This window comes from Ascaphus truei, chromosome 2, assembly GCF_040206685.1.
Source record: "Ascaphus truei isolate aAscTru1 chromosome 2, aAscTru1.hap1, whole genome shotgun sequence".
Classification (NCBI taxonomy): domain Eukaryota; kingdom Metazoa; phylum Chordata; class Amphibia; order Anura; family Ascaphidae; genus Ascaphus; species Ascaphus truei.
In genome coordinates, this window is record NC_134484.1 from 344,611,142 (window position 1) to 344,637,850 (window position 26,709).

The following is a 26,709-nucleotide window of genomic DNA, read 5'->3' on the forward strand; positions in this document are numbered from 1 at the left end:
TTGCACTATCATACACCAGTATCACAAGCATGCTCCCTCTTGGTTACATTTGACTCCTCCCTCACATTCAAAATGAAGCTAAATCCTGTCGTTTTTTCCTCTGCAACATTGCAAAGATACACAGGCCCTCATTCTCTCCCATCTTGACAATTGTAACCTCCTGCTGTCCGGCCTTCCTGCCTCTCACCTGTCTCCCCTATAATCTATCCTAAACGCTGCTGCCAGAATCACTTTACTCTCTCCTAAATCTGTCTGTGTCTCTCCTGCTGAAATCCCTCTCCTGGCATCCAATCAAATCCCAAATCACATACACAATTCTCGTCCTCACTTTTAAGTCTATACACTCTTCTGCCGCTACTTACATTTCATCCCTAATTTCTCGCTATACACCAACCCTACTCTTGCGTTCTGCTCAAGGATGTCTTCTCTCTACCCCTTTTGTGTCTAAAGCCCTCTCCCGCCTTAAACCTTTCTGACTGACTGCCCCACACATCTGGAATGCCCTTCCCCTCAATATCAGACTAGCACCCTCTCTATCCACCTTTAAGACCCACCCTAAAAAACCCTTCCTTAGCAAAGCGTATACTGTAGGTAGCGCTGTGGCTTATACTATATACTTTATACTGTATATCAACCTTGGCCCCTTGCAGATGCACTTACCAGAACACCTTCCTTGTGTCTCTGTATGTTCTTCCTACTTATCAATTAGATTGTAAGCTCTTTGGGACAGGGACTCCTTATCCTAATGTTACTTTTATGTCTGAAACGCTTATTCCCACTATGTTTTATTTGTTATTTATATTATTATGTCACGTGTATTTCTGCTGTGAAGCGCTATGTACATTAATGGCACTATATAAATAAAGATATACAAACATACATACAAACGATCTAAATAAAATATAGACCGTGTGGTATCAAAAAGGATAAAATCAAACATAGCAAAAAAAGATACGCGGAAAAGAACATGGCAGTTAGACACAAAATATGAAAATGGAAAAAAAAAGACAATGGTAAATCAATCAGTATGAGAGGGATTTATATTTGCAAGTGCACTTTTTTGCTACATTTGATTTCATATTTTTTGATACCACACAGTCTATATTTCTTTTAGATTTTTTTTACTTTAACTAATTGTACATTAAACCTGTATCATGCTATGTATGTATATACAGCAGCGGCAGCTCTTATTCGAGCAAATGCCGCTGGCTGAATGAGGCTGGGAAGCGGGTAGCCGCGGCGCGTGGCGGCGCACTGTGACGTCACGGTCACAAGCGCGCCCGGCTTCCCCGTCTTCCCCGGCTTCCCCAGGCTTCCCCGACACCCCTGGAGTTCAAATCTAGGTAAGCGGGGGTGCGGGGAAGCAGAGGGGCAGAGTAGAAGCCGGGTTCGGGGTGTCTTTGGGGGGGTAATTGCGCGCGATGTGGAGGGGGGGTGCGTGGGGGAAACGCGGCGGCGCGCGTTTCTGACTGGTGGCAGCTGGGGTAGATCCCGGCATGCCGCCGGCATTTACTTTAATAAAGTATGTCGCTACTGTATGTATGTATTGTATGTCTTTATTTATATAGTGCCATTAATGTACATAGCGCTTCACAGCAGTAATACACGTGACATAATATTATAAATAAATAACAAATAAAACATAGTGGGAATAAGCGTTTCAGACATAAAAGTAACATTAGGATAAGGAGTCCCTGCCACAAGGAGCTTACAATCTAATTGATCAGTAGGAAGAACATACAGAGACATTAGGAAGGTGTTCTGGTAAGTGCGTCTGCAAGGGGCCAAGCTTATGCTTGCTCTATTACACAGCTTTTCAGCACAGCCTGGGTTAAAGAAGTGCTTAGCCAGTAAAATATTATTACAATAAGAAACACTTTGCACAGTGGTCTAGCATTAACGGCACTGCCTTTGAAATGGGTGTATCTGGTTACAATCCCAGTGTCAGTTTCTTGAGATATTGGGCACGTCACTTCTAGTGCCAAAAATAAGTTCCAGTTCACATGTATTTACATTTTATTTTAATTTAAAGTATGATTATTTTAATAACATGGCTAAACAGTGAAGTTAACGCACCACAGTGGTTCAGGTATGCAGGGCATTAAACTATTTACAATACACTATTCCATGTTACATAAAAACCCTTAAGGAGAGAGAGAGAGAGAGAGAGAGAGAGAGAGAGAGAGAGAGAGAGAGAGAGAGAGAGAGAGAGAGAGAGAGAGAGAGAGAGAGAGAGAGAGAGAGAGAGAGAGAGAGAGAGAGAGAGAGAGAGAGAGAGAGAGAGAGAGAGAGAGAGAATGAATGAATGCCAAGTGCCTTACCTACAATATCTGCACAAGCTCCACTCTCCAGCCTGTGCTTCCTGTATAAATTCTTTAGCACCTTGGCACTGCCAAAACGCTTGAAGCGACTTTTCACATTGTTGTAATACCATTCCAGAGACTGTGTCCTTAAAAGTCTGAAAAGACAGAATGACATAAATGAAGACTATTCTGCAAGCACATGTATAAAGTTGAGATACTGGAGTTAGTATTCTAATACGTTGCATGGGTTGGGTTATTGTACTGTACCATTTAAGGGGTTAAACAACATTGGACTGTTACTTCTCCATTATAATTTATCTTTTTCCTCTCTTGAAGAGTTAACACATATTTAACCCAGGCCTGGTTTTGCATTATTATTTTCTGGCTGCTTTTTAAAAATCGAGTAAGATTTGAGGAAAAACTCCCCGGGATCTCCATCACACATGTAGCAAGAATGGTCAACAGCTAATCTGGAAGATGTGTCTGACAGGCCAATGTAGCACTGGTACCCAGTGGTGAATTTGTAACCATTCCCAGCAAACATGACAAGGATTAAATGTACTGTATTCTGTGGCTGGTAGGGCACTACTTCTAGATATCATGACAGAGGATGTACATGTAACTGCAGTCCTATTCAGTCTGAGCAGTATACTGTGTGTGAAGAGATACATCGTTTAAAAGGATGATATTTAAAAAAAAGCTTAAGGAAAAACAACTTTTCTACTTTTTAAGAGTTTGTGGCAGTGAAGCATTTCATGGGTTAATTAAACATCCAGTAATCCAACACAGAGGAGCATTATGCCTCATTGGACCCCAACGACTTAGGCCGCGCTTATAGTGCGCGGCCTAAGTCGTTGGGGTCCAATGAGGCACAATGCTCCTCTGTGTTGGATTACTGGATGTTTAATTAACCCATGAAATGCTTCACTGCCACAAACCCTTAAAAAGTAGAAAAGTACGATGACGCATGACGTCGCCATCGCCACCCACAAAAGTTGTATTTCGTTTTGCAGCGACGTCGCAAGTAACCTGGCCATTGATTGGTTCAGAGGCTGTCACATGTGGCGACAGCCTCTGAAAAAATAAAATTTGACCGGCTTCCAAATTTCGCGCCGCCACATCGCTCCCGCCGTTCCATCGTGCCGCGTTTACTATAAGCGCACGTGACGGCGGCAATACATTCGTTTTGCCGCAACATCGCATCGCCGTCGCCAGCACTATAAGCGCAGCCTTAGATAAGAAAGTGATAACCAAATCACGGTGCTGCCACTGCAAGGCTACAGTATGTCATCAAAAATACTTGTTTATCTCATTTGGAAAATCCCACAGTTAAAAAAAGGTCTCAAACTATAATTCCTAGTTATAGATCAACTGACTACTTCCAAAACAGAACAACTCACAAATTACTGTCTGGCATGAACAGTATAGCGGTTCCATTATGTATCCAGAAGGTCATTTACTGTAGATAATTACTTAATCATTCCACAAATCTGCTATGGTGATCAATTCTTACTACAGTGCAGTGTATTGTTATTTTACCATAATCTGAACATACAAAGTGTGATTCAATATTGAATCAATGCATCTAATAGATACACCCTGCAAAATGCCATTAGGGCCATCAATCATAGTGAATATGTTCCTGTTTTGATTGTATTGCAAATCATCCAATTAATCTGAACAATTGTTCTGAAATGAGAACACATTAATTTGTCTTTAACAATGAATCTGGAAAACAATTGCAAAGCATAAACAGATAAGCATCTTAACAAGACGCCTACCAATAGTCAAGCTACATTTGTGGAAGCTTCTAGATAATTAATAATAACAATCACTATTAAACAACTATTAGAATAAAACAGGATACCACCAATAAGGCAAAGTAAAATAAAGTGACCAGAAACGGACAGCTCAGAGAACACGTGCCATATGTGGCACTGTTTACAAACTGGTGGGATATTTGTCGTAGTGAACAAATATACAGTACACGGGTCTGGGTTTTGAGCTTGCTAAGATTGTGTATTCTAATTATATTTATAGTAGTGGACAGACCGACTGCTGGTCAATCCCAAGTGCAGACCAAGATGACCAGTCAAAGCTGATGGGATATATGTACAGTATTAACACACGGAGAAGTGTTGGTGGCTTTATCAAATGTAAGAAGCTTGTTAATCAACTTTCATTGGTGGCATATTAGTAGGCAATGGATTTGAAGTGAAATCAGACTCAGAAGAGATTTTTAACACTAAGGAGAAGGAAGCACAACAAAGATAGAGAAGTACAATGTTATACATGTAATTATAATATGTGACACTTAACTTCTCCTTCTTTTTAATAATACTCCAAAAATCGCATAATGAGGCAACATACAGGTAGGTGCACAATATATTGTGTGAACTGCTGCTTTAGTGACCCATGAAAACTAACTGCAACAACTCACTGATACCCTTAGAAATCCAAACAAACAATATATATAATGTTACTGACATAAGCATACTGTATAGTGGTTAAACAATACACACACGTATTGAACTCCATTCATACATTAACAGTCCTTCTCACATTCACTTACTGATCAGTTTATTAACCTACAAATTTACTGACACTCACACAAACACAAAGCTACACATACGGACTCACACTTCGACCCAGGTACTATTTTGATTCCAACAGGGCGTGACATTTACGTAATGACTCACACATAGATATGCACCCAAATGTAATGTACAGATGTAGCCAGACTTAGTTTCCCCACTACCGGGGAATAGCGCGAGAGACCAACTGTGTCATTCCATATTAGTGGGGAGAAAAACCACTGCAAAAATGCTTTTTTTTTCTTGTGGCACTGGGGAAGGCGAGTCTGGCTTCATCTGTATCAGAACATAATCCCACTCATTTACAGATCACGTATCAAGTTATTTGGAGCAAATACAAATTAGGAGTCAGGAGGCCTCGGTCCACTACAAAGGATGTTGTCAATAGCTGTGGAAAGGCCCAGTCTAGTGCAGAGTGGAACACGGGATGTAAGTGGACGGCTGTTTTTCTGCTGTGGACCGAGGGCTGAGTTGTGCGAACAAAGGTTTGACGGGGCAGATTCAAGAGACCATGTGTTTGATAGTGGAGGATGTCCTGAAGATACACCAGTAATATTTGGGTCTATATATGAGTCTGTAAGTGTATATAGGAGTATGTGTGAGTCCATCAGTTTAAGGAAGAGGCTGTGCTATTTGCTTTCCCTTTTATCAAATAATTTGATCTGCTTTCATCCCAGGAAGTTTCAATCGCATTGCTGAAGACACTACATTAAATCCATCTTCCCAGCAGATGATCTGGTACAGGAGATCCTACAGGAGGGTGAGAAACGTTGGATTTATGTAATTGTCTTCTGAAGTGGTAGTCCTTGGTCCAAAACCCAGTACCAGCTTCATATTATATTTTGTAAATTATATTAAATCCCACTACCTCATGTATCAAAAGGTCGTTGGGACAAATGTTGTATTCTTTCATCACAAAAGTGCAGTGTTCACTAGCTGAGTGGTGGACACATGGGTGGTACTTCCAACTAAAATAAACCCTGTAAACGTATAAGGACTAAACTACCAAGAAATTTGTATTCATTTTTTTATTTATAAAATGTTTTACCAGGAAGTGACACATTGAGAGTTACCTCTCGGTTTGAAGAATATCCTGGGACATAAATAGATGGATGCTCCTTAATAGTCCATCACAAATAGTTTCTCTGTCGTGTGATTTATTTGAACGAGCCAGGATAGTCTCTTGTAATAGCACGGAGCTAGACTGTGAACATCTAGACTTAGTGCATGAATATTAATCACTTCGCCTCGGGAGCCTTTTTTGCAGCACAACTTGATTAGGGATTACAACTCTGGCACTCTGCCATGTGTATATTTATGAGACGTATCAAACTACTATAATTCTAATAAACCACTGCAGGAATATTATTTTGTATTTATTTTATTTTGTATGAATCAAGTCCTCTGCTGAAAGATCTTAATCTTAATTTTCAAGGTTGAAAATGCCATAAAGATTTAATGGGCATATGCTTTACAATAAGACACTTTACAGCTTATTCGCTTTAATGGGACATAGAGGGTAATTTTTACTGGGCATTTTTTTCACCAGAAAATACCTCAGCTCACTGGAAGACGCCCTATGATCCATTTAAATGAATGGACTGCAAGGTGTGTATCAGCACCGGAATGTATCTTATGAAATAGTGCATCTAAGCATCAATAGTGACCCGAAGCATCAATATATTTTTATAATGAACAAGTGGTCAAGGTCCACATATCCAATAAGGTGAGATGCAGGGATTCTGTAGTTGTAATAAAATGACTATGATTTAATTTAGTGAATACATATTGAAGACCAGCAGGCCATAGATACAAGCAATGAATAAGCTTGCTTTTCACTGAGTGATGCTGCTTTTCAGACTAAAGAGAGTAGACCACAGGCTTTAGCTCAGAGGTAGTACTTCTATAATCTTGGCTAACCGAGAAACAAAAGCAGTAAGCATTAGTAAAAAATTAAATGTGAACGACTTCATTTATGTCATTTTCATTTGGATGTGGGGAGTGCAGATGAATCAACCCCAAATACTGAAATCGGTTTACCACCAATGGTGTTTGGAAAAAAAACAATGGATGCACTTACATGGGGTCAGGATAAAAAAGGCGTTTTATAAAGCTTCTATAGCTTGGAGCTGCTCCTCTAGCACTAGAGCTGCTGCCCTGAGTAGCACAAGCTGTGGGTTCTGAACCTGTTAGATCTGACACCAGTACCCCATTCAAAAATGTACATATACTTTGCATAACTATTATCATATCTTCCAAGGTACCTCACGTGTTGTTCCTTTTTAAGCACAGGCGGGGTTGAGGTGGGGTTGAGGGAACATATATACAACTGGCGATACTACTAAATTGGAAATCCTGCTCTTGATCCTCCTCCTCAACCACCAGCCCTAGCAGGACCCCGCACCACAGCCAGCCAATTCTGCCTTAAAACCAAGTACAATCCAGGCAAATTGCATGTTAAACCATGAGGTTTGTCACTTTTTTAGATGCATTTTGCAATAGAGAATACTTTTTTTCACACATTTCGTTCGACGACTTCTAAACATACCAAACTACCCGGTTTGGCAATGACAACTTCAGAGCTACTAGAATAGGCCCCTAAAAGTCTTGCAATTCTCAACATTTTGCATTTTGTTCCCTGTAGGAATTTCAGGATAGTTTAAATAGCAATACACAACTTCTCTATTGGTGATCCCATTACTATTTCTGTATGTGATAGTGAATTGACAGTGGAGCACACATACTGTACGTTTCAACATGCTGGCACTCAGGTCTGGTCTACAATTGGACAGTAAACACATTGAAAGTAGACACGATATACTGACTGTACCTACAAAAGAATACAATTATAATGCAAACCATTAATCTACAGCATTGTGGATCTGACCATACCTTTCATAAAAGCTCAAATTGATCTTAGAAGATTTGTTCATTTTGGAGTTTGTGCAGTTTCAGTCCATTATTTATTTTAAAGGCATATTTTCTTTAATTATTATAAACGTCAACATACTAAAGTCTACCGACCACAAAACTGGAACAAAATAAGTACAAAGATCAGCTCCTGATTTATCAAAGAAAATAGATCTAATTGAAAGCAATTGGAAATTTGCCTTTGATAAATATGGGGCAATTATTTGCAACTGGTCTTGCCCAATAATGTCTGCTGAATGTAGTAAATAATTCTTGATGTCTTCAAAAATCCTGTTCCTAAATTCCATAGTGATTATTTCATTGATTTTGTTTAATCCCGAAGCACCTTAAAGATGTACATAATACAGACATACAATATATTTAGAAATCTACTTCAGCTAGAAACCTGATCAATCTTATTCTATTTTTTGTTCCAAAGACAAAAAACACTTAATTGCTTGCAGTGTGATTTTTATGATAAATGTGGTGCTATTTTGTGCACCATGTTTTGCCCCAGCATTGCACTTTTTAGATTTTTGACACATCCTCCCTAGGCTATTAATCACTATTAGATTGGTTGCCTTTTTGCGAATTATTATATTATTTTTCTATGATTTGTAATAATAATTGGAAGTAAAACGAGGATGTTGTATATTTTTAAGACTGGTGTAATTGTCTGCCCGCCTTCCCCCAAAAACAAGTTTTTTAACGAAGCTACCCTTGAACTTTGAAAGTTTGGAATTGGCAGCCATTGTAGGGACAGATTGCCAAAACAAAGGGAACATGTCTTTGTCAGTAAGAAACATTATTTGTAGATAAGTTATGTGTGCATATTGTAAGGACCTATTTAGTCATAGACATGCCCAATTGCATCATACATACTGTATATACCAGACAACTAACTTTGGGTCAACATGGTAATAATTATCCAGGGATACTCTTTCTTCAGATCTTACTCTATTAAACCACAGTAGCTAATAGACCGGGAAATTAAAATATACAACCGTGACGGGAGTATTATCACTGTGATGACTGGGGGATAGTTGGCATGTATACATCTGAATTACATGCTGAAGTAGTAGCGGTATCAGCTGTTGATTTCACTCTCCTAACATTATACAATATGTCGATATTCTGTTGTGCTGTAGGCACTTAAATCATCAGTGCAATTACAGTAGATGGCACTAGCTAATATACTGTACACATACAATTTTTGTTTACAACCATACATGAGAGGTTTAAACCAATGCAATAAAGTTCCGGATTATTTTAAGTCAAAGGTAGTTACTCTGAATTAACAATGTAACACAAGCAAACTGAACACATTGTTTAAGAACAAATGGAGAGAAGAAGGCGGTGCAGCTGCCTACTGTTGCGGCCCCTTTTATTCTCCTACATCCCCCCAAAAATTCGGGGATGTTTTCCGTTTGTCACGCACTTTGCCGCGCGTCAGCCACATTCACTAGACAGCGCTAATAGCCCTAAACAATGAAAACGCCTGCGGCGCCTAAAACATGCCGCATCTGCCCGCGATTTAAAAAATCGCGGGGAAACGGCCGCAGGAGTCTAAAGGCGGCCGCCACTGTACGTCAGTGAAACAGACCGGGAATCCTCTGGATCATAAAACTATACATTTATTGGCACATAAACGGCAAAAAAAGTTCACTCTGACATGTTGCTCTTGGATAAAGTGCGATCCCTCGCACGAAACATGTCAGAGTGAACGTTTTTTTGCTGTTTATGTGCCAATAAATGTATAGTTTGCTGATCCAGAGGAGTCCCGGTCCGTTTCACTGATGTTGGAAGCTGCACCGCCTTCTTCTCTCCATTTGTTCTTTGCCAGCACTTTGGTAGGAGCACGCCGACAGTGCCAGGATCCCACACACCAACAGTGAGTCATGCATTGATTTGTTCCGGTTTCTTCTTGCAAAGTGTTCCTCAGTGAAGAGGTTATAGAGGGCCCGGATACCACTGTGTTATAGTGTTACTACGTGGGATTTCTCTTACATTGCGTTGTATATACGTCTCAATATTATATTTGTGCCTGATCTAGTCTGAGTAGCGTCGCTGAGGGACGTAGTGTCCCCATTTCTCCAGAAGTACATTGTTTATGAAGCCTCAAACGTGCATAAAAAATACATCGTTTCATTTTGTCAATGTTTTTGGCTGTAATCTATTAAAATATATTGAAACAAATTCAAATGATGGATAATGATGGAACCAGGGATTCAGCAGGCAAATACTAAGCCTCAATATTTGTTGCCTGCCTCAGGAACGTGACAGGAGCTACAGTATATACTAACATTGATCCACATACTGGATCACCTTGAGAGGAACAGATTATGAAGATACTCTGAATGATTCCATGCCAATTACACTATAAATATGTTTTCGGCTCTTGGACCTAATTTTAACAGCTATTAATTACATCTTGATCTTTGAAACAGGAGTTGAATATTGTAAAGAAAGTGTTAAACAGCTGAGTCCTTTCACTTTGTTGGAATTACAATACAGTGCTGCTAAGTGGGACTCCCACCTTGAAAACCTCAAGTTTTGTGAGGTTTTTTCATATTCATTCTAACACTTTAGCTCTTGCATGTAAAATCTGTAATCTTTATCAATGCTAACCCTCAGGATTTGATTTTTGTATCAATCTCCTCCAGCCCACAGGAGACATCAATTTCTGTATGTTTAGCAAATATGCTAATGACTTGCTCTTAAGTTCTGCTGATTGAAACCTCTGTGGTAGTGTATGAGAGCTGTATATGAGCGTGTATGAAAAGATACAGTAAACTTGTAGTAAGCAGGGGACTGTGAACATTGTGTATACTTTACAATCCTTCTGGACCTAACGTAACCAGCCAAAACCTCTACTTCTTTCAAGCTGACTAACCATCGCTATTAAAGGTTCAGTCTAGCCTAGAAACAAAATAAACTAAATGTCATGAATATGTTTGATTGATACCACTTTATTTTACAAACACCTTCAGTGGCCTTAAGCATTGATAAGTTTGGTATGTCCCTTGATGTGCAAGTCCTGTTTAAAAAATTTACTCAGTGGTCTTAAGCATTGATAAGTTTGGTATGTCCCTTGATGTGCAAGTCCTGTTTAAAAGATTTACTCAGTGGCCTTAAGCATTGATAAGTTTGGTATGTTTGAATATCAAAAGCTGGTTTTTTTTTTTGTTTGTTTTTTCCCCTCTTAACTGTTTGCTGTTAATTGACCAACTGGAACAAGCTGATTTATTGGGGCGGGGGGAGGGTCATGTGACTGCTTTAGATGTATGAAACAAATATCTCCCCTGCATTGGCAGGATAGCATTGGCATCTTAAGAGTGATGCATTTAAAGTGATCATTTAAAGTGACAATAATAGTTAGACTATAGTTTGACTAGAGGTGACTGGGGACTGCATCCTTTCTGCAAACTCTTACTCAAGGCAACAAACGGTGAGCTTATATGACCACACTTTGATCCCATGCTTGTTATCCTGCATATTTTAACCCCACACCCCTTTACAACTTATTTCACTGCAGCCTCTTCCAAAACTGACTGCACAAAAATAACTCCCACACCAACTCAGCCCACTGAAACCCTGAACTGACTCTAGCATTGCAATGCAGCAAAACATTTGACAAGGAACAGGCACACCCCTGCTGTTTAGTCTGCACACACTCACTTTGCTCACCACAGCTCCATGCAGCACTGCCTACCTCTGGCATCATGAACCTGCTATGTATCTTAACTTTTTTCTTTCTCCTGGCCTCATGGAGATGTTACTCCCTCTATCCACTACAAACTCCTCCATCCTGGCCCACACCCAACATCACCATACACCCTGGACTACTCAAAAGCCTTGCACTATCTACGGAATGTTGGTGGGGAACTCTAAAAACCAGCACACCAACCACTGCTCACTCTAATGGCAAACACCACAAATTTACAAGTTGCAAACAACTACCCAAATTTCTGCTCATACTATTACTCTCTTTAGCAGGTGATATTGAACCTAACCCAGGTCCTCCCATTTCAAATTTGTCCCATGCCCCTGAGAATTCCACCTTTAAATTCCAAAAAGGGCTATCTATCGCCCATATAAATATCCGGAGCCTGCTGCCCAAACTGGACGAACTAAGGGCATGGTGCCTTATGCATAGACCCAAAGCCATCGTTCTTACAGAAACATGGCTAACCCATAAAACCCCTGATGCAAATATCGCCATTCAGGGATACTCCATTTTTAGGAGAGATAGGTCCAAGAGAGGAGGAGGGGTGTTATTTTATATTGCAGACACATTACAATTTACACTGTTAAATTGCCCCCCAAGCCCACCATCTTTTGAATTTCTAGTTGGCAAAATCTGCCTCCCCTTTTCTAAGCCCATCTTGCTCGCTGGCATCTACCGCCCCCCTAAAGCCCCTCTACAATCCCTGGCTGATATCACCCAGTTTCTTGGCTCCATTTCCTCTCTGAACGAGAAAAGTGAGCTGCTAGTTCTTGGGGATTTCAACTTCAACTGGCTTGACCCTAAAAACCATAAAATCCAGATACAACTGAAGTCACTTAACCTATCACAACTCATTTCCCAATCCACACGGACAAACCTGAAATCGCATAACCATTCCTTGCTAGACTAGATTCTCTCCTCAAACTCAAGCAGAATCCAATCCTGTGGCATCCTTCCTGACATTTTCAGTGACCATGCAATAGTGTACTGTGTAAGGAAAACTAAAACGCCCCATTCAAGCCCTAAAGTTCTCCTCACTAGAACATTTAAAAACTTTAACCCACAACAGTTTCTGGATGACCTTACCAACTGCCCATGGAACAGAATCGATTTAATTCCCGACCCTGATTCTGCTCTCGACTATTTCCAATCCAAGTTCTTAAAACTCTGCGATACCCATACTTCACTATGCAAAATATGGGTAAGGGGGGCCCATCTTCCATGGGTTACATCTGACCTTATTGCACTCTACCAGCTCAGGGATACCTTGTGGAAAAGCTACAATGTAACTAGCAATACCAAGGAACTCAATCACTACAGATGCCTGCGGAACATGTGCACAAGGCAAACAAGGCACGCAAAAGCACAATATTACTCTGGCAATCTCCACCAAAATACATCAAACCCAGCAAACTTCTGGAAGGTTATCAACAATATATTCCTGCCTCCTAACCATCAACAACCAAGTAATATCACGAAGGGGGATATTACTCTGACAAACCCCACTGACATTGCAAATGCATTCAATGATTACTTTGTGGGGTGTGCCACTAATTTATTAGCAAAACGCAGCCCAAACCACAAACCTGAATCTCATCCTGGGACTGCCCACATAGCCCCACCCCCTCCCAACACTGCCCACAATTTTCAATTTGGCCCAGTATCTGAAGAGGAGATTACACAAGCGCTCCTCAAACTAAAACTAAGCAGCCAATGTGGACCTGACTTACTACAATCTAGGTTCCTACAACTTGGTGCCCCAGCCATTGCTAAACCAATTGCTTCCATAGTCAACTCTATCCTGTCTGCAGGCCATATCCCTAAGACCTGGAAAACTGCCAGAGTTGTCCCAATCTTCAAAAGTGGGGACAAAAACACTGTCTCAAACTACAGACCAATCTCCCTTCTCCCAATCCTATCCAAAGTCATGGAAAAATGTGTCCACTCCCAATTAAGCGATTACTATAACAAGACAAATTTGATTTAATTCCCCAGTATAAGGGGATAATATCTCTTCAGTGGGATCTGGCCAATCTTAGTTAGGAGGGGCGCAGCTTCAGCCGAGCCTATTAATAACCGTAACTATGTTAAGTTACTTAGAAACAACTAAGGAGGTGAAATGGGTGAGCAATGGTGCCTGGATTAGGTTCGAGGAAGCAGTCAGGCCGTGGGACATACATTTTCTGCTGGAGACTATTGAAAAACAAGGAAGAGGGCCACTGACGGGGGGAGAGCGGGACAGCTTTTTCGGACACAGCAGCTGCGAGGGGCCTGGCTGACGCTGAAAGTTGTGTTGCCGGGTCTCAGCTCTCCCCATTGCAGCGGCCCGACCTCTCTCCCGCTCTCGCCCCCCCCCCCCTGCAATGGCCCAGCCTCTCTCTCTCACTCTCTGCAGTGGGCCCGGCCTTCAATATTAGCCCCACTCCCGCATGCACCAGAAGTTCATAAACTTCGGGATCGTCGCAGCACCGGAGGCCTCCGCCCAAGGTGGTGTATGTGTTTCTGTGTGTGATAGGGTCAATTCCTGGGGCTCACTCCAAATGCCTAGCTACATTGAATCATAAACTATATTCCATCGCCTCCACCTCTCTGCTCATGTGTCCTCTATATTCACTGCTGATTCATCTCCAGCCCCTGCTCCTCCGGCCCACAAGCTGCACCGATCCCGGTAGTTCTCAAAGAACATACTATCACCAATCCTTAATGTTATGCTGGCTCCTCCTCTGACTGCAGGGGGTTCCTTAACTAGTGCCAGATCCACTTTGATTTTAAGCCATCCTCCTTCATTTCCCATTGCTCTCGGGTGGCGTTATTATGTTCCTCCTGGCTGGTGAAGTTTTGTTGTGGGCATCTCCACTGTATTAAAGGGGATCTCCCTCAGCAGCCTTCTTCAAGGCTTTATGGAGGGTCTCCAACACTTCTGGTCGAACGGCCACTGCTGAAGCCCCTGTTATTCAGCAAGGGAATCGCACGCTGGGTTGCTACGCAGTCAAATTCAGGACTCTGGCTGCTGACTTTGATTGGAAAGAGGGAGCTATGAAATCAGCTTTTCGACAGGGTCTCTACAAAAGAATCAAAGATTAACTCACCTGCAGAGACATCCCAGCAGGTCAAGAAGGTCTGATTGGTCTCTGCATCTCCTTGGACATTCGCATGCATGAGTGGCAACTGGAGTGGGGACGTGATCCTACAATCGTGCCAATTCCTCTGGAATATACTCCTTCGACTCTTCTTTCTGAGCAGAACCCATGAAATTCGGCACATCATATTCCATTCCTCCTTCCCCCAACCGCCTGATGTTACAGATCAGTACCTTCTGGCTGGGGCATTCTGTTACTACACCAGCCTTCATGGACTCGAGAGCTGTAGGCTCCTTTGTGGATTAAACCGTTTCTGTTCGAGCTGGTATTCTTCTCAAGATGAGGCCAGTGTCTCTCTCCATTGTGACTCTGGATGGCAAACCACTGGGATCAGGCATCATCTCTCAGGGGACTTCTCTGTTTACAGATACAGATGGAGTACTTCACCACAAGCCTCTACAGCTAGATGTCATCCAGTCCCCAGCCATTGATATTATCCTGGGACTCACATGGCTGCGGGCCCATAACCCACAGATTGACTGGCTATACGGTCAGGTGAAGGCATGGTCTCCATCCTGTATGTCCAAGTGTCTGGTCATTCCTCGCTCTTTAGGGAACATTCATTACTCAGGACAAGAGGCATTATCGTGTCTTCCATTCCACCTACCTGGCATTTCAGGATGTCTTCCACAAAAAGCAGGTGGAGGAGCTACCCCGTCATTGTTTTTTCAACTGTCTGGTTGATCTTCTCCCAGGGATGGTTCCTCCTCGCAGGTGGATTTATCCACTATTAGAACCAAAGACGGTAGCCATGAATGCATATATTGAAGAAAGTTTGGTTTGAGAATTTAATGTAAATCTAGCTCCCCCTTTGTCTAGAAGAAGGATGGCTCACCAAGACCCTGTATAGATTACAGATTATGTAATGCTCACTCTGTGTTCCAGTCCTTTGTGAATGAGGTCTTCAGGGACATGTTGGGTTCCATCCCGTCCCAAAGCTATTTCCATTGATTGCCATCTGGAGTATGTCTCTCTATGCAGTGGAAGAAATACAAAACACACAGTATAAAATTGGTAGTGTAGGACTTGCTGAGGGGTCTACCTTGATGTGCTTGCAGGCTTGAAATGTTTTGGCCAAAGGATTTAACAAAATAACCCATACTTATGAGAAGAGCAGAGAATAAACAGATAGTAATCAACTATATAATTTGTCATATTGGATGTAGCATTGAAGAGTCTGGAATACCACGAATGCCGCCCTGGGGACTATTGACCTTGTAAAATTAGATTTACAAAATATAGTCATTTGATCAGTGGGATTATATGTGAAGGAAGCATTGACAGAGGATGTAAATTATTAGCAAAAACATTTTTTTCTAATCCTACTGATGACTATTAAACAATATATACAAACATACATTTAAAGCAGCACATATTTAAAGTAGCATTTTTTTTAAGTAGCTGTAGCATGCAGTGTGGATTTGAACAGGGAAGATTATTGGATTACTGGATTGATCTCTTACCCTAACAGACATATTTTTCTTCTCTTCCTAGGTAAAACCCAAATTTGATTTTTCTGTCTCCTAATCCCCCCTTGATGTGTCTATTTGTCTAAATTCAATTTGTAAACTCCTTGGTAAAACCCAAATTTGATTCTTCTGTCTCCTAATCCCCCCTTGATGTGTATATTTGACTAAATTCAATTTGTAACACCTAGCCAGGACAACACCCTGTTTAGAAGTACTATTTGTTTAAATGTGCCTCACATGTGCTAATTGAGCTGGTTAGGCTGAACTTAATGTAATCAGGTGACTTGTAAGACCTATATAGCTAGAGACACACTGGGGGAGCAGCAATGCAGGGGCAAGCAGCATATATTTAAAGTAGCATTTTTTAAGTAGCAGCAGCATGCAGTGATCAACAGGCATGAAACAAGTGGACAACAAAACATCTACTGGCCCTGAATCCTGGATTGGGAACTACACTGGAAAGGAGGACATTATCTATCCCAGACTGCACATCTCATCTCTAAACTATTGCTGCCATCCCGCCACTAGTGTTTTTATTTGCTTTGACCTCACTTCTTTTCAAAATACGTGCTTCTTTCTACCAGTTTCATTATGTCCCTAACTCTATTCATATTTCCCCATCTCTCCTTCCTTCAACACTTCTCAATTCACATGAACTCCTTTCTTACCTGCGCCCTCTAACACTACACAGCTATACCCCCTGCACTAAAACACACCCCTACAAATCGTGCTCACACATTATCTTTCTATCCATGCTTCTCCTCCTTGCTTCTGGGGATATCACTCCCAATACTGGTCCCTGCCTTATTTCTGTATGCTCTCGCCCACGCCTTTCACATACAACTTCTACTCCCTCTGGTGTCAACCCCTCTAACCTCATATCGCTGTCGCCCTCCCTCCTCACTCCCTTTCTCCTGTGCCCTTTGGAATGCTCGCTCCCTTTCCAACAAGTACCTCCCTGTGCACGAATCCTTTTTCTCTCACTCTCTGCTCCTCTTTGCTATAACTGAGACTTGGCTCACTCAGTCTGACTCTGCTCTGGAAGTTGCCCTCTCCCACGGCGGCCTTTCTTTCTCCCACACTCCACGCCCTGATGGCAGGGGTGGAGGTGTGGGGCTCCTGTTCTCCTCTATCTGCCGTTACCGAACCCTTCCTATTCCTCCCTCTCTTGCTTTTCCCTCCTTTGAGGCTCACACTGTCCAGATTTTCTCTCCTATCTGTCCATGTGGCAGTTATCTATCGCCCACCTACATATATCCATCCCTCTTCTGTCTTTCTCTCCCACTTTGAATCCTGGCTCTCTTTCTTTCTCTCCTCAGACTCCCCTTTTCTTCTCCTTGGGGACTTCAACTGCCATATTGATGACCCTTCTCTCCCTTGGGCTTCCCACTCTCTCTCTCTAACCTCTTCTTTTGGCCATCAACAGTGGACTGCAGCAAGCACCCACAAGCTTTCCCCTTTTCTGACCATCACCTTATCTAATTTTCTCTCTCCCCTTCTCCACCTCCATCTACCCCCGTCTCTGCAGAGATCTGTGCGTTATTAACCTACCAGCTTTTGATTCCACTTTACACTCCTCCCTCTCCTCTCAGCTCTGCTCCAGACCCTGACAACCTGGTCAGGAACTACAACTCTGCCCTATTCTCCTCTCTTGATCTACATGCCCGCTTTCTCTCTACCGTTCTCGCCCTTTGAACCCCAGACCGGGGCTAAATTCCCAAACGTGCATGCTGCGTTCCTGCACTTTTTCCTATAGACGTCTCTGGAGGAAATCTCACACTCTCGCAGACTTACTTCACTACAAATTTATGATATCCTGTTTCAACTCTGCCCTCTCTCAAGCTAAACAGACCTGCCTTTCTCCACAAATCAATACGCACAAGTCTAATCCACGCCGACTCTTTATCTTTGACTCGCTACTCAGACCACCCTCTGCTGCCTGTTCTGCTTCCTCCATCTCACCTCAGGATTTTGCCGACTATTTCAAGGAAAAGGTGAAATCCATACTTCAGGCCATCCCCTCTGTATCCTCCTCCCAACTATCCTCCTGCATTCCTTGACTTTTTATCCGCTGTCACAGAGAAGGATGTGTCGTTGTTGATCTCTTCTCCCTTTACCAACCTGACCTCTTTACCCCATTCCCTCTCATCTCCTAAAACCTCTTACTCCTATTATAATCCCTATGCTCACACACATTTTAACTCCTCCCTCTACTCTGGTACCTTTCCCTCTTCCTTCAAACATGCAACAGTTATACCATTACTCAAAAACAGCAAGCTTGGCCTCTAAACTCCTTGAACGTCTTGTATTCTCTCGCTTGCTCCATTTTATCAACACCTATTCTCTCCTAGACCCTCCACAATTTGGCTTCCGTGCTGCTCACTCCACTGAAACAGCCCTCACTAAAATAACTAATGACCTCTATGCTGCCAAAGACAGAGGGCATTACACTCTGCTCATATTGCTCGACCTCTCAGCATTTGATACTGTGAACCACCCTCTTCCCCTTCACATTCTCCATACTTTTGGCATTCATAACAAAGCTCTATCCTGGATCTCCTCTTACCTCTCCCATCTACTTCCAGTGTCTCTCTTGCTAACACCTTCTCCTCCTCTATCGATCTCTCTGTGGGGGTACCCCAGGGCTCTGTCCTAGGACCCCTTCTCTTTCTCTTTACACACTGTCTAGGTGACCTAATCACATCTCTTGGTTTCAAATATCACTTCTATGGTGATGACACACAAATTTACTTTTCTACCCCTGCCCTTACACATGCTGTACAGACTAATGTTTCTGAATGTCTCTCGGCTATATCATCCTGGATGGCTCTCCGCCGACTTAAAAGTTAACATGGCAAAAACAGAGCTCCTCATACTTCCTCCCAAACCTGGCCCTACTATCTCCTTCCACATTACTGTTGGAAGTACTATAATTCATCCAGTAGCCCAAGTACGCTGCCTAGGGGTCACACTTGACTCCTCTCTCACATTCTCTTCTCACATTCAAAAGGTAGCTAAAAACTGTCATTTTTTTCCTCCGCAATATTACCAAGATACGACTTTTCTCTGTTGCTCGACTGCAAAAACTGACACAGACCCTGATTCTCGACTACTGCAACTTCCTGTTGTCTGGCCTTCCTGCCTCTCACCTGTCCCCCTTACAATCTATCCTAAATGCTGCTGCCAGAATCATTCTACTCTTTCCTAAATCTGTCTCGGTGTCTCCCCTGCTGAAATCACTCTCTTGCTTATTATCAAATCCCGTATCACACACACTCAATTCTCCTCCTCACTTTTAAAGCTTTACACTCTTCTGCGCCTCCTTACATCTCAGCCCTAATTTGTCACTATACACCATCCAGACTCTTGCGTTCTGCTCAATGATGTCTTCTCACTGTAACGATGCTCGTCTCAAGCAGGAAACAGACCTGCAGGGCTGAGGTAGGAACGTGAAAGAACCGTCCTGAGCCGAGGGACAGAGTCCTGATAGAGTAGTGAGTCGTAAGTCGAAGGTCAGGGCTGGCAGCAGAGTTGCGTAGTCGGTGTGGATGCAGAGGCCGAGGCAGGCTGAAATCAAAGGTTAGTTGAGGTACTTTGCAATGGTCGGGGCGGGCTGAAAACAAGGGAAACAAGGGTAGTCGAGGTACGTGAGCCGGGTCTGGTAACGTGAGAGACGAAAAGCATAAACGTGTTGCATGAACAGAGCAGGCAACTGGAACTTTGCTCTGCAACTTCCTTCTAACAGGACTGTCCTTTTAAAGGAAGTTTCCAGGAGCAAAAATGGACGATCCAGCCACAGAGGGAGAGCAAGAGCAAAATCCCGAACCGGAATCTGAACACCCGGAAAGGATTTTGCCAAACCTCATACTCTCTACCCTTTTGTATCTAAAGCCCTCTTCCACCTTAAACCCTTCTCACTGACTGCCCCACACATCTGGAATGCCCTTCCCCTCAATATTCGACCCACCTCAAAACACACCTGCTTAAGGAAGCATATGAGTAGCACCATGGCTGATAATTAACACCTCATACATAAACCTTGCCCCCTTGCAGACGCACTTTACCAGAACGCCCTCCTACTATCTCTGTACGTTCTTCCTACCAACCAATTAGATTGTAAGCTCTTCAGAGCAGGGACTCCATTTCCTAAATGTTACTTTTGTCTGATGTACTTCTCCCCTTTATGCGTTATTTATATTATTTATTATTTATATGATCGTCACGTATATTACTGCTGTGCAGCGCAAACTACATTAATGGTGCTATATAAATAAAGATATACATACATATACATAGCATATGATTGAGGGAGAGGCATTGGATAATGGCATTATTACCAAAGATGAATTCCTGTATTTAATATAAGTAAAGAATCCTAAAATACCTACACCGAAGATACATAAACATAATGTATTGAATCCACCACCCCATCCGATTGTTTCTGGTATAGGAATGCTTTGTGAGCAAGCATTTAAATATGTTGACTATATAAGATTTTGTGTGGTCAGCTTTCCCACTATCGATGCATTGTCTACACTTTGTGTAAAGTGTTTTTGGCAAAATGTAACATTAAGTCACTATATACCAGAATAAAACACGATTCTGTTATTAAGATAGGCAAGAATTTTCTAAATATGTGTGAGAATTAAAATATTTCTTCAATTCAGTTTATCTCTCTTCCCCAATTTATTTTGACTAACAACTATTTTGTCTTTAATTATAATTTGTTGTTACGAGTCAGAGGTACTGCGATGGACGTAACCTGCGCTCCTACCTATGCAAACCTGGATTTAGGTTGGTGGGAGATAGTATTTGTTTTTGGGGGGCAGTGGTTGAGATAATTGTGATGGAATGACACCATTGAACACTTTCAACAGTTCGTTGATTGCTTCAGCCAGAATTACCTGAATCTTAAACTAGCCAGTGAAATAAGTGACTCTAGTATTACATTTTTGGATTTACAAATTGTCAAAAAAGAGAATGACCTTTTGATTAGGTATATTTTCCGTAAAAAACCCAGCAACCAACAGACTTTTACATTTCTCTAGTGGACACGTTTCCTCAGTTTTGAGGGGGATCCCTGAAGTAAACAAAGAAGCCCCTCAATGCACATCCAATATGACACGTTTTAGTTAAAAAGAAGAAAAAGAAAAAAGAATATATGTGTGTGTGTGTGTGTGTTTTCTTCTTCTCATAAGTATGAGTCATTTAGTTAAATCTTTACACCAAAACATGCTAAGCTTGCAGCCACACCAAAATAAACCCTTTTAGCAGGTTCCTATACTTCTGATTTTATACTGTGTCCTTTGTTTTTCCTCCACTGCAAAGAGAAAAGAGGAAACAAAACAATGATATAGTCAATAGCATGGAATGTGGGAGATGTATGCAGTGATTAAGGGGTTAACATTTAGAAGCACTGTATGTGCTGCGTGTGAGCTACCGTGCAATTAAAAGTAGTTAAAAAATATATATCAGAAGCACTCCAGTTGGTATTATTAAATATATAAATATGTATGATACTGTCCTGTGGGACTGAGTTTTGAGCTTGCTAAGATTGTGCATGTCTGATTACGGATTCTTGCACGTGGAACTGAATTATACTGAAAATTAAACATACTGAACTGTATATGGAAAGGCGTCATGTCGAGTGCTGGAGGATACAGCAATAGGTGTAGCACTACGACATAAAACCAAAACAGGGCTCTCTCCTAGTACCCAAAAAAAAGCATTGGGATGAAAATTATACTCTTCATTTTATGGTAGATATACAGTAATGCCCCATGGAACAATTTGAGATCTACTGTAAAATGCAACGTCATTGTGATATCCTCCTTTACATTTGTGTCTTGAACACTTTCTTAGTAATCAGGTTTTCTTAATCACGGCCGCCGACCACTTTCCCGAGGCCTACAACTAGAGCTTACACTTGGGCCCACCTGTCGGCAGTCTTGGTAGGCCCCCCTCATTTTCTTACACACCTCCTTCCTCTGTCATCCCTTCCCCCCTCCTCACACTCCCCCCTCTCGTGTTTACCCCGTCTTATTCTTCCTCTCACTCCCCCACCTCCCCTCTCACTCCTTTCTCTTACTCCCCCTACTTTTCCCTCCCTCTTACCCCTTCTCAACCCACCTCCCCCCTTCTCTCCCTCACACTCTGCCCCCTCTCACATTCTACCCCCCTAGTCTCACTTTCCCTTCCCTCAATCACTCAATGCCCCCCTCCTCTCACTCAATCCTACTCCTTCAATTCCCCGCCTCCTCATACACAATTCCCCTCCATTCACAATAAAACCCCAAACAGCTCCACCCACACAATTACACTCCCCCCACACACACTTCCAACCTCCCCCACAATAACCACACAATTCAACCTCCCCATAATACCCACAGAATTTCTCTCCCCCATAATATCCACACAATTTTTCCCCTGCCCCCCCCCCCTCCCCTCTCACCCAAAATATAAAGTACACACGTTTTATCTTGTGGAATGGAAGGGCTCCAGTGAAACACTGGCCACACGCAGAAGTTGGGCCCGACTTCTGGGTGGGTTCAATTTCCGGAGTTGACAGGCAGGGGAGGGAGGCCTGTGGAACCAGCAGGGAAAAGCCGAGGCCTGGCAGCAATCAAAGAGGCCAGGCAGACGGATGCAGAAGGCAGCGCCAGCCGGGCCCAGGATAATTTTCCCAGCTCTCACACCCTGTCGGTGGTCCTGCTAATGACTTGCCATAACTAGAGGCACATCCATAACGGTGTTGTACTTTGACTATTTGATTACTTTTTATATTCATAGAGCATTTGTTCTCTGTACTTCATTGGAAGTGTATGTCTATAATTATTATTGCTTATTTGAAAAACACCAACATATTCCACATGGATTTGTTTGCCTTTTGTGTACTTTATTTGTGTTTAGGAAAGTGAAGTATTCTTGATTTCCCCTGGCAATACACAGATAGAGCTATAATGTTGATGTAACCCTCTCTGCCCGGCTATATAAATGTCTGTGTTGCTGGCTGCTCAGGGTGCATTACCTTTGTCAGTGGTGCTGATCCACTCAGGCTGGGCATATATGAAGATGGTAAAGACAGGGGCCAGGAACTTCGTAGTTTTTAAATAAAACAGTCTTTATTCATACATAGACAGGTACAGCTCCCCCTTAGCTGCATCATTGCAATCCTGAAAAGGCACATCGCTTTTTACATTAAGAAGGATTGCTTTAATTCATATCATGTTTAACCATGCTTCTGGTGACATTTTTAAACCCTATCTTTCTAGTGTCCCAGGAGGGGATCCCCTTTCTCACTGTAGGAGAGGGGTTCATTACTCTGCATCCTACCCAGTTTACCTCACATGCAGTCCTCTGGTACTGAGGTAGCAGGGAGGGGGGGCTTCATAATTGCACTGCACCTTATTCTTTCAGGATCCTGATGAGGGTAGTGTGTCATACCTCCTGATGTTCCGGACTTCAGATTACTCCTAGGACTGCAGATAGGGCAACCCTTAAGGCTTCGCTTATAGTGGCGGTGATGGTGACAGCGACGCGATGGTGACGTCACACTGCGGTCGCTGGAAAAATTAAATTGACTTGACTTCCAGCGATCGCGACCAAGCCGTCGCTGCGTCGCTTCTACTATAAGCGCATGTGACAGCGGCAATACATTTGTTTTGCCGCAACGTCGTGTTGCCGGAACTATAAGCGCAGCCTTATGGACACTGATCTTCCCTGTGGAAACATGTACTTCTCTGGGCAGAAAAGCTGCAATTTTATTGGTTTGTCAAAAAAGCCTCCAACTTGCAATTCTCAGAGCGCCATTATTCAAACCACTTCTAAAAACTTGCATTTTTTTAAGTGACCTCAAGGGTGGGATTAATATTACAAGTTACATCCAGAGCCTGAAATATGAGTTTGGCTGAGAGAGCAAAACCCATAACTCAGACTGGGGATGGAGTTGGCACCACCTCATGTCATTCCGCTTCAGAAGCAAGTACAATCCAGGCATTTTGGCTGTTAAATCGTGCAGTTTGTCAGTTTTTATAGAAGTGGTTTAGAAAATGCAATTTGCAATAGAGAAGTATTTTTTTTAATGTTTCATTCCGCTGAACATGCCAAACTATGTCGTTTGGCAATGACAACTTCTAAGCTTCTACAATAGGCTAGGGTTGGGCGATAACAGAAAAAATCCCACGATAAGAATATCAATAAATGTACAGTATCGTAATAACGATATATATCGCAATGTTCGAGTAAAACGAAATAAAAGTGTTCAAAAAAAATACATGTCTTTAGATTTACTAGAAAAAACCTATGTGTGCTGTCTTACTGCTCCCTGTCTCTTAGGGCTCGTCCAGGGTGGCGCTGAGCGGGCGCGCACCTGCTCGGCGCTCAGCCGCTTGCCAAGGTGCAAATTTGAATTTGCCGCACGCAAGCGCGTCACGTGAGCGGTTCGCCCAATGAGGGCGAACCAGCTCCGTGACGTAGAGGCCGTGCCCCCACACGCGCACGCACCTAGCCGGCCAGGAAAAGCACGGCCGAGCAGGGCGCAGCGCTGGAGCGCCAGCGCGCCTCTAACCACCCTGAACGAGGCCTTAACCTACATACAAGACACAAGCTGTCTAAGGGTGAGAGTGATGGGATGATGGTGATGGAGGCATTCAAGGTGGAAAAGGTGAAATGCAGACATGTAAAGGGTTTTACAGGAGGGATTTGCATCACATTTCCCTGCAATGCCCTGCTGCCTCTTTGCTAATGGAAGGGTTAATAAAATGTCAGTGAAAGGGTTTAAGAGGTGAGGGGCAGAGGCGTTAAGGGGAAAGGTGGGGCGTTTTTTGGAGGGGTGGGGCAACAGTTGATAGTTCCAGATGAGAGGAAGAGGGTGGAGGAAGAATGGAAGAGGAAGAATCCTGTGGTGGAGGAAGAAGGAGGAAAACTCTCAGGGGAGATGAGGAAGGGGATGTAAGAGTCTCAGGGAGGATGGGGTTAAGGGGTCCAGGGGAGGAAGGTAAGAACGGGCTTGGGGGGAAAGGATTCAAGGGCAGAGGGGGAGGAAGGGCTTAAGAGCAGTGTTTCTACTTTCAAATTTCAGATTTTCTGGTCGAATCCCTACATTTCCTGGTTTTTCCTGATCAAGAGATCAAATTTCCTGGTCTAAAAATGTGTTTAAAAGATGATAAGTAGATTTAACACCAGTTTTTACTTGTCGGAGGACAAGAGCCGCCTAACTGTACGTTCTCCTGCTTACTATCTGCTGTTGTGCAGATAATTAACCTGCTGCAGTCAATGTGCGTTACACAAGTCTGTTGTACTCTAACTGCGGTTAATACATATTAATAATGTGAGTGCACTGTGCATATCTGATAATTTTTCTACTACCCGATTTCCTCGATTCTAAGACGCACCTTTTTTCCGATTTTCACATGTCTGAAATCGGGGTGCGTCTTAGAATCGATGTATTAAAAAAATGAAAAGAAAAAAAAAGTGCCTACAGTACTAACCCCTCTTTCACTTACCATGTTTCAGGAGAGGTCCCATGTCAGAGGATGGTTGAAGATGGACAGCTGGCGGTTGTGCGGCGGGAGTGCGGCGGCGGCAGGACAGGTTCCAAGTCTGCAGGTGAATGAACATAAGACAGCGGGCGTGCAGTGGCAGCGGCAGCAGGAGATCATAATAGCAGGGGAGCTGAGCAGGAGCAGAGTGGTATAGGGGAACGGCTGGGGAGGTGCACACTGTAACACCGGAAGTTGATGGGTGTCTGACTTCCGGTTACAGTGCGCTCTTCCCAAGTTGTTCCCCTATGCCGCTCTGCTCAGCTCTCCTGCTATTATGATATCCTGCCACCACCGCATGCCCGCTCTCTTATCTTCATTCACCTGCAGACTTGGCACCTATCCTGCCACCGCCGCACACTGTCCATCTTCAACCATCTGCAGACGTGGGACCTCTCCTGCCGCCACCGCCCGCTTCATCCTCCGCTGACATGGGAGATCTCCTGAAACATGGTAAATAAAAAAGTAATTTTCCTCGATTTTAAGGGCCAAATCGATGGTGCGTCTTACAATCGATGGCATCTTACAATCGAGGAAATACGGTAGTAATAAACCGTGTTACACTATGTGCGCTGTCTTACTGCTCCCTGTCTCTTAACCTACATACAAGCCACAAGACACCACCTGACTTGTGGAGAGGTGTGTAGAGGTGTGGAGAAAGTGACCCCATACCAGATTCACACTGACACCAAGCTGCAGGAGGTACTTTCCAGAGGCTGATTTCATCATACAAATAAATATTCTTGTGACTTTTCTAAATTGAAGTGGGGAGGTGTTATTCACAACACAGATCACATTATGTTTTGTTTATCTTTTCCCAGCACTTTAGTGTATTTTTCTCACTCTCTCATGCTGTTTCTGCCATCTTGTGCCATCTCAAACTTAGCTGCCAGAAGATCCTCCCCCTCCTCCCGACAGTGAGAAGCAAGGCTGGCCAGGAGGAGGAAGTAAGAGCAAAATGTCTCCGTTTGCAGCTCTGGTCTCGCACAGCAGGCAAGTTGAAATCTGCTCCTCCCTGCACCACACT

The 26,709-nt window shown here is 42.9% G+C and overlaps 1 protein-coding gene across 7 annotated transcripts in view; it reads right to left on the minus strand.

The window, feature by feature from the left end:
* The window catches only part of MYRIP (myosin VIIA and Rab interacting protein), a 626,131-nt gene that overhangs the window by 191,958 nt on the left and 407,464 nt on the right, over nucleotides 1-26,709 (minus strand). For all 7 annotated transcript variants that reach the window (XM_075586770.1, XM_075586771.1, XM_075586764.1 and 4 more), the window contains one exon: nucleotides 2,322-2,458. In XM_075586770.1, coding sequence (XP_075442885.1) covers nucleotides 2,322-2,458 — 137 coding nt within the window. The remainder of the gene's footprint in view (nucleotides 1-2,321; nucleotides 2,459-26,709) is intronic.